Below are 12,677 nucleotides of genomic sequence, written 5' to 3' on the forward strand. Positions count from 1 at the left end.
TCACATGCCCTCCTGGCCCTAGCACCCCTTCTGGCCTGACAAGGTCCCTCCTGGCCCAGCTACACTAGACTTGGTCTTGTTCTTTACCTAGGCCATGTCCTCACTGCGGGCTCCTCTCTCGCGTCTGTCTGGACGCTTCACGCTTCAGGCCGAGTCCGTCATCGGCCTCAGGCTCCTCCGAGGCTCCTGGCAGATGCAGGAGGCGCTCGCTCCCACTGGACAGCGGCCTCGGCTCCCCAAGCCATACCTGTGTGTGTGGGGAAAGTGGCAGTACCAAGGGTCAGGGATTTTTGACGTGTGAACTGCCGTATCCCCAGCAACTAGTTCAGCATGGTTACTGAATAAATGGGAAGAAATTCTGTGCTAGGAATAGTTTGTGATTAGCAATCTGAAGTGGGACACTAACCAGTAGCCAAAGCTGTGTTTAGTGTGTTTATTTTTCTAGAAAATATAACAGCTTGGACAGGTATTCCTATAGGCCCTGCTGTTGAAATATTTCCTGAGTCTTCAAAACAAGTTAAATCCTACTCCTGGGCAGCCTCCAGCCTCCCTGCCCTAACCCTTGCTCGTGAGGAGGAGGGGGTTCCCCAGTCCCCTCAGCTTCTACCCAGCACCTTGGTCTGACTGAGAATGGAGCCATGATGACAATCATTTGTTTGGTTCTTGCTAACAAACAATAGGTTTTAGGGGTTTGGGAAACGAGGGGGCCAGCTCAAAGAGTGAGTACATGAGAAGCCCTCTGAGAGATTTATGTGGAAGCCTAATTTAGGAATAGCAGGGAGCACAGAGGTGCACGTGCCTATGTCAGCATGCGTGTGCCTGGTGGAGGGCCGGAGAGGAGCACACGTGGCGGCCTGCTGTGCGGGCTGATTGGAACTCAGGAGTCTGCATTTGAACCCCAGGCCCTCTGACCAAGTTGCATATGGGTGCCTCAGCTCCTTCCTCCGTTACTGTGGTGACTGACTTCAGTTTAGAAGCATTCTCCTAGTGGGTACCCTGCGGGGGCTGGGCACTACAGGCGAACAGCATTCTCAGCCCTGGAGTTCAGTAATTTCAGAGATGACAGGCATCCTTGCTGAGGCCTCAGGGGGACTTCAGGGTGTGGGGCCTGTTGGCGCCCTCGAAAGATAGGCACCATCCAGCTGCCCTGGTGAGAAATATGCTATCTTATCAAAATAACCCTCCCATGCCCACTCTCTCATCAAGGACTTGCTTCTGTGACCTCAAAGACATGCATTGGGGCATTCTCAGGGGGCTGTGCTTTGGTGTCTGGAATTTTACAAGGTTAGCTTGGCCCCTTGCCCCTCGGGGCCCCCTCGGTCGGATCCTACTTCACACCTGGCTCCAGGCTTGTCCCTCTCCTGTGCCTTGGCTGCCAGGTGGGTAGGACACCTCATCTGGTCTGGTACAAGCTCCTTCCATGCAGAGAGCTGTTCTGGAGGGTGTGATGGGTGGTGGTGATTGGCAAAAGCAGCTTCTGGGCCAGTGCTGCAAAACAGAAGGCCAGGGCCCTGAGGCCAACCAACTCTGCCTAACAGGCATGAGTGCCCACTGACGTGAGAAGGGCTTCTCTTCGCCCCACTCTGCGGAGGCCATGTGGCCAGGAACTCAATTCTTTTAGCAAATGAGGCTCATTTCTGTGGTTTGCTTTGTCACTGTGGGCATTTTCACACTCTTCAGGATTGACACTTATCTATGGATTATACAAAAGTCTTGTTAGAGCAAGTGCTCCGAACTCCCCAAGGAAGACTTCTCCATGGGCAGTGTGCCCATATCCACAATGTCGTGTTCCTTCCTGTCTTCCCCATCAGGCCCGTGCTCCTTGATGGCAGGGAGCTAGCACTGCATGTGGGGGAGGCCTGGCCCTATAACCCATGCTCAGGGCATTGGGTACAGCACTGATGTACATTACTGTATTTAAAATGGACAGGTGCAGTCACATCCCCGGCTGGGATAGAAGGCTGAGGTCACCAGCACGAGGAGAACTGAGCCCAGCGCTAAATGAAGCTTTGAAGCAACAGAACGGGTCACTGCGCCTCAGGAGGGGATGTGGGCTCCCCCACCAAAGCACATGGTGATCTGGAAGAAAATTTACACCCTTAGCTCCCACAGGCTGGGGGATCAGCAGAGGGCGGGATAATCTCAGCTTCTCGAGCAGATGGTTTCTGACTACCGCTTGACCCAGTTCCCTCCAGCAGACGACTGGCAGCGGGGCTGAAAGCTCCTCCACCAGGGGCGCAAAATGTAGACCCTCCTCTCAACCTCCTCTTCCCTCCTCCTACCAGCAAGGATGCGGTGGCTTTTGCCTCTCCCCAGTACAAGTCAATGAACAGGATGTCTCCAAAGGCGAGGAGCCCTTCTCCCTTCCCCCAGCCCTGTCTAGCCCAGGTGGGGCTCGCAGGAGGAAGTGTTTTAACTAGGCAGGCAAGGAACGCTGCTGTGAGAGCCTGTGCTGGGGAATGAGGGGTGCTAAATCCTTCACCCGCTTAATGACTTCTCTCCTTCATTCACTTAATCAATCAACCAATGGAGCATTCGTTCAGTAGCTCCCTGGAACTTCTGCCAGGTCTGGCATCAGACAGGGCCCATGAGGCATGGTTGCTGTCCTCCAGGAGCCTGAGGCCTCATGCAGGAGACAGACAGGTGAGGCGCTAAAAGCCAGACCCAGACCGAGGGGCCTAATCTGACAAATAACTATTCAGGGCACAAGAAGGCCATTGCAGGTTTCATCAAGGGGGAGATTTTGGGCTGAGTCTTTAAGACTGAGAATTGGCCAAGTAGCTGATGGCTGTGGTGATGGAAAAAGGCAGGGGATCAGAACATGTGTGCCTGGTGGAAGATACAAGAAAAACCATAGAGGGAGGTCCAGCCTGGCTCAGAAAGTGCTGGCCCAGGCTGTCCAGGAGGCCGAAGCACCTCCTTCCTGCCCAAGGATCACAGGCTCTGGGACAGGGCAAGGGGTGGGAACCTGAGGGCACAGAGGCTGTGTGTTTGTGAGCGGCACAGAACGGGGCTCTGGAGAAAGCCCTAAGCAGGCAGGGCTGCCATTCGGGGGACCCTCCTGAGACCTTGCTTCTTTCTGCCTTCTGGTTGGTAAACCCAGACCCAGCTAGCCCCATTTTTGCCTCTGGGGAATGGCAGAGCATCTTCAGTCTGTTCCTCTGATTGGGAGGGAGGGGGCGCTCAGCCTCCAGGTTTGCTGGCCGGGCTGCTGTCCCGACTGAGCTCCACAGCAGCAAGGCTGGCCTGAAAAGCTCCTGATGGAGGTTGGGGGGGTGGCTAGGGGGGGTAGGGAACCTGAACTGGAGGCCACACTTTGCTTGGTGGTCCTGGGTTGTCCAATATCCTAGAAAAGCCAGAATAACCTCCCACCCCACTTGGGCCTGAAGTCCCATCTGCTATGGGGCCCTGCCACAGCAGGTGGGGGGGTCTGGAACAGGAGAGGAGAGGGCAGGGTGCTGTTCATGGCCAGGGCACTGCACCCTGCGAACAATGTTGAGTTGCTCCACACCCAGGTGGGGGTGTAAGGACGCAGAGAGGAAAGGATTGCACTTGGGGGCTCCGGACCGGCTGTGAGTTCGGTTTTCAACGACAGTGCTTCTTGTCTGGTCACCTGAGAACACCGGCCTTGGAATTAGATTGGGTTCTGCCAGGAGCTTGGCCCAGTTCCCTCCTCTGGGGCTCCCAACCAGCCAGTGTGATATAGGTGTTACTGTTCCCCCTTTACAGATGAAGAGGTAGAGACCAGAAGGGGTGCAGGCTGTACCCAAGGTCACTCCTACAAAGCTGGCAGTGGCTGAGCCTCGACTGGAACCCGGGTTTGTCTGAGGCCAAGGTTTGCCTGTTGGGGGGTGTGTAGGTGTGTGGGGAGGTAGTGTTGGATCCCCGCACAATCCAGGAGTTCCTCGGGGCTCGAAGCCGGCGGAAGCAGCGGCTAGCCAGGCTTCCAGCGGCCGCCGCCTCCCGGCCCCTCCAGCCTGCAGGTCCCCGGCCTCGCCCAGGGCGCCAGCGGCCCGGGGCGCCCTGCTAGGGCTGCGCACTGCAGCCCGGGAGCGGCAGCCACCGACGGGGCCAGCCCGCGGCCCCGAGCCCCCCGGCGGCGCCCGCCTCGCCAGACCCGCGAGCAAGCACCCGGCAGGGCGCAGGCGGCCGCGGCGGGAGTCGCCCCTTCTAGGCCGGGAGGGCTGCGGTCGGACGCGGGCAGGGCCGGCGCGGGCGCGGGGCGGGCGCGAGCGCGGGGATCCTGGGCCGGGACCGTCGGCGCCGCCGCCGCCCCGCTGGGCGAGGGTCTGGGTGCCCACGTGGTGGGAAAGTTTCAAGACAGCAAAAGTGGCCGGGCACTGCAGGGGTGGGGGGAAGGGAGAGGGCCGGCTGGCCCCTCCTTCTCGCCCAGGCAGAAAGGAAAAAATCCGAGGGAAACTGGGGGTGGGCGGGGGTGGGAAGCCGACAGCGCGGACCTGAACAGATTCCGCCCCCCGCCCCCCCCGCCGGGAAGCCTGAGCGGGGAGGCGCCGACAGCCTCCTCCCGCACGGCCAGGGCGAGACTCGCTCACCCCCCCCCTTTTTTTTTTTTTGCCAACGTCTATCTCAACGCGCGCGCACTTACGGAGATTGTGCGGCTTTTTTCCCCTTGAGAGAAAAAACCAGGAGAGTAAAAGAAGAGAGGGCAAAGAGAAGAACTCCTCGGCGGGCTCCGCACCGTGTCGCGGCCCGGCGCGGGGACGCGGCCGACACCGCCCGCTCCCGCCCGGCCCTGCGGCGTGTGCCAGCGGGGGAGCAGCTACGGCACCCGCACCCGCACCCGCACCCGCACCCGCGGACGCGGCGAGACTTTTGGGCGCTCGAGCCGACACCGCCACCGCCGCGGGAGACAGAAGAGCCAAAGGCGAGGAGGGCCCAGCCTCTGCCTCGCCTGCCTCGCCAGGCGCCCCGCGCCCCGCCGGCCCGCGCAGGCAGGCGGAGAGAGGGAGGGAGAAGCAGGAGGCGGGCGGAGCAGAGGCCCGGGCGAAGCGCGCGGCGGCCGGCTCGCCCGCCCGCGGATGGATGCGGCGCCCCGGGAGCCTGGAAACAACTTTGCCGTGTGACGCGCCGAGAGGACTGCAGGGCCCGCGGCCGGGGGCTCCGCGGCGCTCCTGAGCGGACCGCGCTCCCGGCGCCGCCCGCACTGCGCTCGCTCCGCTCCGCCGCCCGCCGGCCCGCGGCGAGGACGAACCGCCCGTCGCCGCCACCGGCGACCCTGCCTCCGTGCGAGGCGACGAAGGCGAGGCGCTCAGGTGCGAGCGCGGGGCCCCGCCGCAGAGCCCGCCGCAGCGCCGCGCCGAGCCGCGCCCGGCCGCGCTCCGGGGCTCCGGCATCTGCGCTTCCGTCTCGGCCAAGTTGCGTCGACCGGCCCTTTCGCCACCTTCCCCGCCCCGCAGCCAAGCAGCCGCTGCCTCCGCTTTCGCTTAACCCGAGCGGGGACTGCGGGGCCCCGACGCGGAGAGGATGGGGAGGCGGCTGCAGATACCGAGGCGCCCCGAGACGCCCGGGCGGCAGTGACCCCCGGCTCCCGCCTCGCCTCCCGCGCCCCCGCGGCCCTCGGCGCCCCTTCCCCACCGCGCGGAAACCCCGCGGCCCGGCCGACCCCCTCCCCCTGCGAGCCGGCGGCGGCCCTCCCGGCGGGCGGGCGGAGGCCCGGGCGGGCGCGGGCGGGGGCGGGGCGGGGCGGCGCGCCCGGAGCCCGGAGCCCGGCCCTGCGCGCGGCTCGGCTCGCCTCGCGGCGGGCGCCCTCGTCGCCAGCGGCGCACCATGGACGGGCTGCCCTGTCGGGCGCTGAGGGCCGCCTTCCTCCTGCTGTTGGCGGCCGGCTGGCTGGGGCTGGAGGCCTGGGGCTCCCCCACGCCCCCGCCTTCGCCCGCCGCCCCGCCGCCGCCCCCGCCGCCCGGGGCTCCTGGCGGCTCCCAGGACACCTGCACGTCGTGCGGCGGCTTCCGGCGGCCCGAGGAGCTGGGCCGGGTGGACGGCGACTTCCTGGAGGCGGTGAAGCGGCACATCTTGAGCCGCCTGCAGATGCGGGGCCGGCCCAACATCACGCACGCTGTGCCCAAGGCCGCCATGGTCACGGCGCTGCGAAAGCTGCACGCGGGCAAGGTGCGCGAGGACGGCCGTGTGGAGATCCCGCACCTCGACGGCCACGCCAGCCCGGGCGCCGACGGCCAGGAGCGCGTCTCCGAAATCATCAGCTTCGCTGAGACAGGTGAGTGGGCCCCGCGGGCCGCTAGCGTGGCCCTTGATGGCTCCCCTGCCCCCTCCGCGCTCCCTCCCCTGCTCGGACTCCGGGCCGGGCCGCTCGCCCCTGGCCCCGCGCGCTCCGGCCCGGTCGCCGCTTCTTAATCCGGGATGAGGTCCTCGCCTGCGCCCCCCGCCCCCGCCGCGGAACGCCTGCCCTGCACCCCTGCTCTCCCGAGGCCGACCCCGCGCCTCTGGGCGTGCGCACCCCTCCCGGCAGATGCGTGCGGCCCTGGCTCCGCGGGCACTTGCTTGGTGATTGCTTAATGTTTTTGTTTCCCACGATCGGAGTGTAGGCTTAGCAGTGTGGCTGGAGATGTGTGTGCTTGTAGATATCCGTGGGCCGGAGGAGTGAGTGAGTGTGTGTGTGTGTGTGTGTGTGTGTGTGTGTGTGTGTGTGCCTGCGTGAGAGGCCCCGGGGCTGCTTCCATCACCGGGCGGCGGCGTGGGCTTGCCAGGATTGCTGAAGCCTCACTAGGGAGAGCTAGGCAACCTCTCTTCCGATTGTGTGGGCACCGGAATCGAGCGGAAGGCAAGCTTCTCAACAGGTCCCATCATTTACGCAGAGAAAGACGCGGCTCAGGGACAGCCCCATCCATGTCTTTGGGCTCGCCTGGCAGCCGCGGCAGCCCCTTCCACTGAGAGCCCCAGAGTTTGTAGTTAACAAAGGGTGGGAGTCCTTTCTGGAATTTTCCCGTGGCCCTGGATTGCAAATTGCTACCACTGTCTAAATGTAAAAAATCAAAATAGAAAAAAAAAAATTTTTTTCCCGAACTTTAAAAGAGGGAGAAAAATGTGCCCCCGTTGAAATGCTGCAAGTGTTTTCGAGTCCGCTGTCCTTTTCAGGACTTCAATGAGCTAGGCTGGCTTTTGTGCCTGAGGCTCAGCCCCACTTGCACGGAGGGGACTACGGAGTAGGGCGAAGAGGGGGAAGGAAGCCCTGGTATGGTCAGGGTGGGGGTGGGCAGGGAGCCTAGGATGGGGAGTGGTGGTGTCCAGGCTGCAGTTGCCCCCACCCTCCCGGCAGCAGGCAGACTGGGCTGGTACTGCCCTGGGATGAAAAGGGATGAGAAGTTTTGCATGGCCGGGTGTGGAGAAAAGCAGAGACAATCGGGGCTGGTCTGTGCTTAGAAAGAAACGCATTGCTGTTTTAGCTATCCAGCCGAGTGGGGAAGCTCGACATGCAATTAGAGAGCTTGGATTAAAAGGTGCTTTGGGGCCCAGAGTAGAAATGTGATTCTGGAAGGTCGAGGAGGCCTTTTGGTCCCCGTGGCACAAAATGACAGCGGGGGCTGTTATATTTCTGGTCCATTTCGTGGAGCCAGCTCTTTGACTTATAAATAACAGATTCAGGTCACAGGCAGCTTGTCCAAGACCAGCTTTTAAGGCTGCACTTTCCCCCATTTCAAAGTCAGATGTCAGTGTTATTAGAGGAGCCAGGCGAGGGCTGAGGAGGGGGCTGTGGTGGGGGGAGAGACTGGTAGGAGGTTTGATAAAACCAGCCATGGCCATAGAGTTACTTTATTTGTTCTTCCTGGAAAAAAGAAAGAAAGTAGAGATTGTCAGAGAGAAGAGTTGCTAAAATGTAGGATAAGAGAGGAGTCATCTCTGGGTTGGCATGGGCTCTCTTCTTATTGAGCTGAGTTACTGAGAAAACTAACATGCCAGTTCCCCTTTCCTTGGAGATTTTGAATGTGTCATTAGCGGGGAGCCCGGGTCTCATCAAAGGAGTGGACCTCAAGCGTCAAGGCCGAATGTCCTATCCCTTGGAACTAACTGCTCGGAAACGAGGGCTGCGCTTTGCAGTCTGCAAAGCACACTTTCCTGTGTCAGAAATATGAGCAGGGCTTGCTTGTTTGCAGTGGAGGTCCCAGTGGGGGTTGGATCAGATGTGCTTAGGTAAACACTGGAAAGAGGCAGTAGGTGGCTCGGCTGGATTTTGCAATGTCCTAAGTTAACCAAAAAAAAAAAAAAATCAAACAAAAAAACGCCCACTTTACTAAAACAACCCACCCCCAAATCTTCGGTGTGATCCTGGTTTTGTTTTTTAGATTTCGCAGATACCCATAACAACTTGTTAAGATCTTGGCCTCCTGACAAGTTCCTCTGTGGAGCTTTGAGGCCTGACAGCCTGTCTCCAGGGAGCCCTGGCCTGGGAGAGGTGAGGCAGGATTTTATAGGCCTGGCCCTCTCAGCTCTAACCTGGTCCACGTTTCTCAATGAGAAACGATTTTCTCTGCCTCTCCCAGGTTATAGTCAGAGGCCTTGGCCCCAGGAACGGTATTTCTGGTCAATAACATCTTCCAGCTGCGCGAGTTCGCATTCCAGCGGCATGCAGCAGAGTCTCTTTCCCCCATTGCCTCGTGTTCTCCTGGAATTAACTTGGCCCGCTCTCCCGCTTCTCCGCAGATGGCCTCGCCTCCTCCCGCGTCCGCCTCTACTTCTTTATCTCCAACGAAGGCAACCAGAACCTGTTTGTGGTCCAGGCCAGCCTGTGGCTTTACCTGAAGCTGCTGCCCTACGTCCTGGAGAAGGGCAATCGGAGAAAGGTGCGGGTCAAGGTGTACTACCAGGAGCAGGGCCACGCGGACCGCTGGAGTGTGGTGGAGAAGAGGGTGGACCTCAAACGCAGCGGCTGGCACACCTTCCCGCTCACAGAGGCCATCCAGGCCCTGTTCGAGCGGGGTGAGCGGCGACTCAACCTGGACGTGCAGTGTGATGGCTGCCAGGAGCTGGCTGTGGTGCCCGTGTTCGTGGACCCCGGCGAGGAGTCGCACCGGCCCTTTGTGGTTGTGCAGGCCCGGCTGGGTGACAGCAGACACCGCATTCGCAAGCGGGGCCTGGAGTGCGATGGCCGGACCAACCTCTGTTGCAGGCAACAGTTCTTCATCGACTTCCGCCTCATCGGCTGGAACGACTGGATCATCGCGCCCACCGGCTACTACGGGAACTACTGTGAGGGCAGCTGCCCGGCCTACCTGGCGGGGGTCCCGGGCTCGGCCTCCTCCTTCCACACGGCCGTGGTGAACCAGTACCGCATGCGGGGCCTGAATCCCGGCACGGTGAACTCCTGCTGCATCCCCACCAAGCTGAGCACCATGTCCATGCTCTACTTCGACGACGAGTACAACATCGTCAAGCGGGACGTGCCCAACATGATCGTGGAGGAGTGTGGCTGCGCCTGACGCACGGGGCTGTGGCGGCGGGGCGCCAGGACAGTGCTGGATGGGCTTCTCGCAGCCCCTACCGGAAAGGGGCGCGCGGCGGGCTGAGTGCTGTTGTTCCGTTGGGCTGCCCAGAAGGTGCCAGGGTGACGCCTGAAATATTTTTCTACTTCTTCATTCAGCAATCAGTCAAAAGCAGAGCAAGAACCCTGAACTGACATGAAATACTTTAAAATGCACACGTAGACACGCACAGCCAGACGCATCCTGCCACCCACACAGCAGCCTCCAGGATACCAGCAAATGGATGCGGTGACAAATGGCAGCTTAGCTACAAATGCCTGTCAGTTGGAGAGAATGGGGTGAGCAGCCACCATTCCCACCAGCTGGCCCGACCACTCTGAATTGCGCCTTCGGAGCACACATAAAAGCACAAAGACAGACATGCGCGCACACACACAACACACACACACACCACACACACACACGCACACACACGGAGGGAGAGAGCACGAGAGCACCGAAGCCACCACTGAAGCCAGCCACCCAGGAAAGCAGATGCGGGGTCTGGGGAGTGTGCAGGCAGGCAGAGGGGCTGCGTGGCTCCCTTTGCTTGTGCAAGACCCGCTGTGCCTCGGCATCTCCTGGCTCAAGCCTGTCACTTCCTCCCCTGCCTGGATCCTTCATGCTGCAGGACCAGGGGAGCCTGTCTGTTCCTTCTCAGAGAGGGAAGGAGCCCCAGAAAGCACACAACCTGCCAGAGACCGTGGAGCAGTGGCAGTGACCCTTTGACTTGCTTGGGTCCCTGGCGTGACTTATATGTGTGTGTGTTTGGGGGGTGGGAAGGGAGGGAGAGGAGAAGGGTCTTAATTTGATGCTTTAACTGATCACTAGCAGTTGACAGGTCATTCATTCCAGTTGCATAATTGAAAAGGGACTTGATCTTTTAAGTTAAAATCTGGATTGTTCTAAATGGGAAGAAAACAGTTGCAGTCTGTGCCCTTCACTGGGGATATTTCTCTAGGACTGGTTGGGGAGGGGTAGAAATGACCCCTAGACAAAGTCATGAGCCCAGAGGAGGGACTGGTGGGGTGGAGGCATTCTGGGAATGCTGGGTGGTGGTGGGGTGCCCCCTCAGCATGGGGCAGGGGAGGGGGAATGGTTTAGCTGGTCTTGAAGAGATGGGGAAGGCTTTCAGCTGCTTTGCAGAAGTTGCCAGTGTGGGCCCTAGCCACCAGGGCCGGCCATGGATGTGGCCCCCGCCCGCTCGCCTGCCCGCCAGCCCCTCCTAGCACTTGCAGACCTGCAGAGCGCACATGATATAGCACTTGCCCATCTGCGTGTGTCCAGAAGTGGCCCTTGGCAGAGCACTGAAATCGCTCACCCCAAGGTGTCCAAGTGCCGCGTGAACTATGCAATTTAAAGGGTTGACCCACACTAGACAAAACTGGACTCGTACGACTCTTTTTATATTTTTTATACTTGAAATGAAATCCTTTGCTTCTTTTTAAAGCGAATGATTGCTTTTAATGTTTGCACTGATTTAGTTGCATGATTAGTCAGAAACTGCCATTTGAAAAAAGAAGTTATTTTTATAGCAGCAAAACAATACAGTTAAATGTATTATACATAATTTTGGAACCAAAGAGGCCAGCAGATCAGTTTTAATTTTTATTAGATGGTGAGGCCATCTTCTATGAGGTAGACGTTCTGAACAATCCCTTGAGTGGCCTGCCAGCGTTTCAGGGTATCTATGGATTTTGTTTGTTCAGTTTCATGAGTCTTTTCCATCCCCACACACCCAGAAGGTAGAGTAAAAATGACTGTGGTAGAATGCAGGTGTGTATTTTTAAATCCCCATCTTTATGTTTATTTAATAAAGCTCCCCTTAGGTTCTGTTTCATAATAATTTAAAACCAAACAATTTTCCCATAGACTTGCTGTTAAAGTATTTTACATTTGTGTACAGTTTAAGAAAATAAAAGATTGAGTGCCACTGGCTTCCTGCATTGTGTGATGTCTGGGGTGGGGGCTGGAGGTGGCCGCCCGGAGGCGGGAGAGTCTAGGTGCCCAGCTTTGAGGCCAGTTGCCTCATGGCTCGCTCCTGGCACTCGGTCCCGCCGTGAGCACCATGTCAGGAAAAATGGCAGGAGATCAAAATGAAGGACAATTAGCAAATTCATGAATTACACGTTTGTTTACCCTTCTAGTCTCAAGACTGTGTTTTACCAAGACTGCATCTATCATCTGAAAGTGCTGGTTAAGCCCCCGTCCCTGGGAGGAAATGTAAAGTCTGGGAGACTGCAGCCCACCGGACCTCCATGCCCCACTCCATGCACTGACCGGGACCAGAGGGGAACAATACCTTGGGGTAGAAGGGTACCCAGATGAGGCAGAGGGCACGCTAAGTGTCCTCTGCTGTGGGGTTGTAACTGGTGGTAGGTGGTGATGGGGGTTGATGGTCCAAACTGCACCTGCAGCTGTGACGAGCTGCCCACAGGTGTTCTCAGCCTGCAGCCTTCACGTCATGCTTTTCTGGGAAATGGTCCGTTCTTCATTTCCAGGGTTTGGAATCTGAAGCTCAGAAGGGTTCAGAGCTTGCCTGAGGTCACACAGTTGGGACAGGCACCCTGGGCACTTGAGCCCAGATGCCATGGCTGGTCCACCTGTTCCCCCGGGAAGATGGCAGCCCCAAGGCCTTGCCTTCATCTGAGACATACAGGGCCAGTGGGGCTGCTTGTTTTGGGTCACATGTAGTCTTTCCAGAAAATCTGAGGACCTTCGACCAGCCCTAGTAAGTTAACGATGGGGAAACTGAAGGAGGCCCCAGGCAGCTGGAGGGGAATATCTTAATTCACACAGCCAGCTGGTGGCAGGAGGTGGCCTCTGGCCTCTGTCTTTTCCATTCTTTGCTTAATCAAGAGAGCTACTGCTCTCCCAGGCGCTCATCCTGCAGGCTGGATTTATTGATCCACATTATAAAAATTAATAGGGTCAAACAAGAAAATGGCATTTAGACAGGCCTGCCCCTCTACTCTGCAGTGGGCTAGGCCCAGTAGCTGGTTGCCCTAGGCCCTCAACCCAGCTACTGCCCCAGCCCTGGCCTGGAAGTTTTGCAGGCAGCTTCCAGGAGGGGCAGCGTGTGACACCAGGGGTGCCTCTGCTGTTTGGATATTGAGCACCTCTAGGGGCCTCTTGGGCTGAGCTTCAGCCCCAGGGAGGGTCTGGGACTCCGGGGTCATGGGG

The 12,677-nt window shown here is 59.0% G+C and overlaps 1 protein-coding gene across 1 annotated transcript; it reads left to right on the forward strand.

Annotated features, from left to right (window-relative positions):
* Positions 1-5,787: 5,787 nt before the first annotated feature.
* On the forward strand, positions 5,788-11,426 carry INHBB (inhibin subunit beta B; the record flags this gene model as incomplete). Its single annotated transcript, XM_081142715.1, has 2 exons — positions 5,788-6,235; positions 8,677-11,426. 2 exons carry the CDS (start codon positions 5,788-5,790, stop codon positions 9,450-9,452), a joined length of 1,224 nt encoding a protein of 407 aa, XP_080998841.1. The 3' UTR covers positions 9,453-11,426.
* Between the last annotated feature and the right edge of the window lie 1,251 nt (positions 11,427-12,677).

Source organism: Miniopterus schreibersii (genome assembly GCF_964146895.1).
Source record: "Miniopterus schreibersii genome assembly, chromosome: 7".
Classification (NCBI taxonomy): domain Eukaryota; kingdom Metazoa; phylum Chordata; class Mammalia; order Chiroptera; family Miniopteridae; genus Miniopterus; species Miniopterus schreibersii.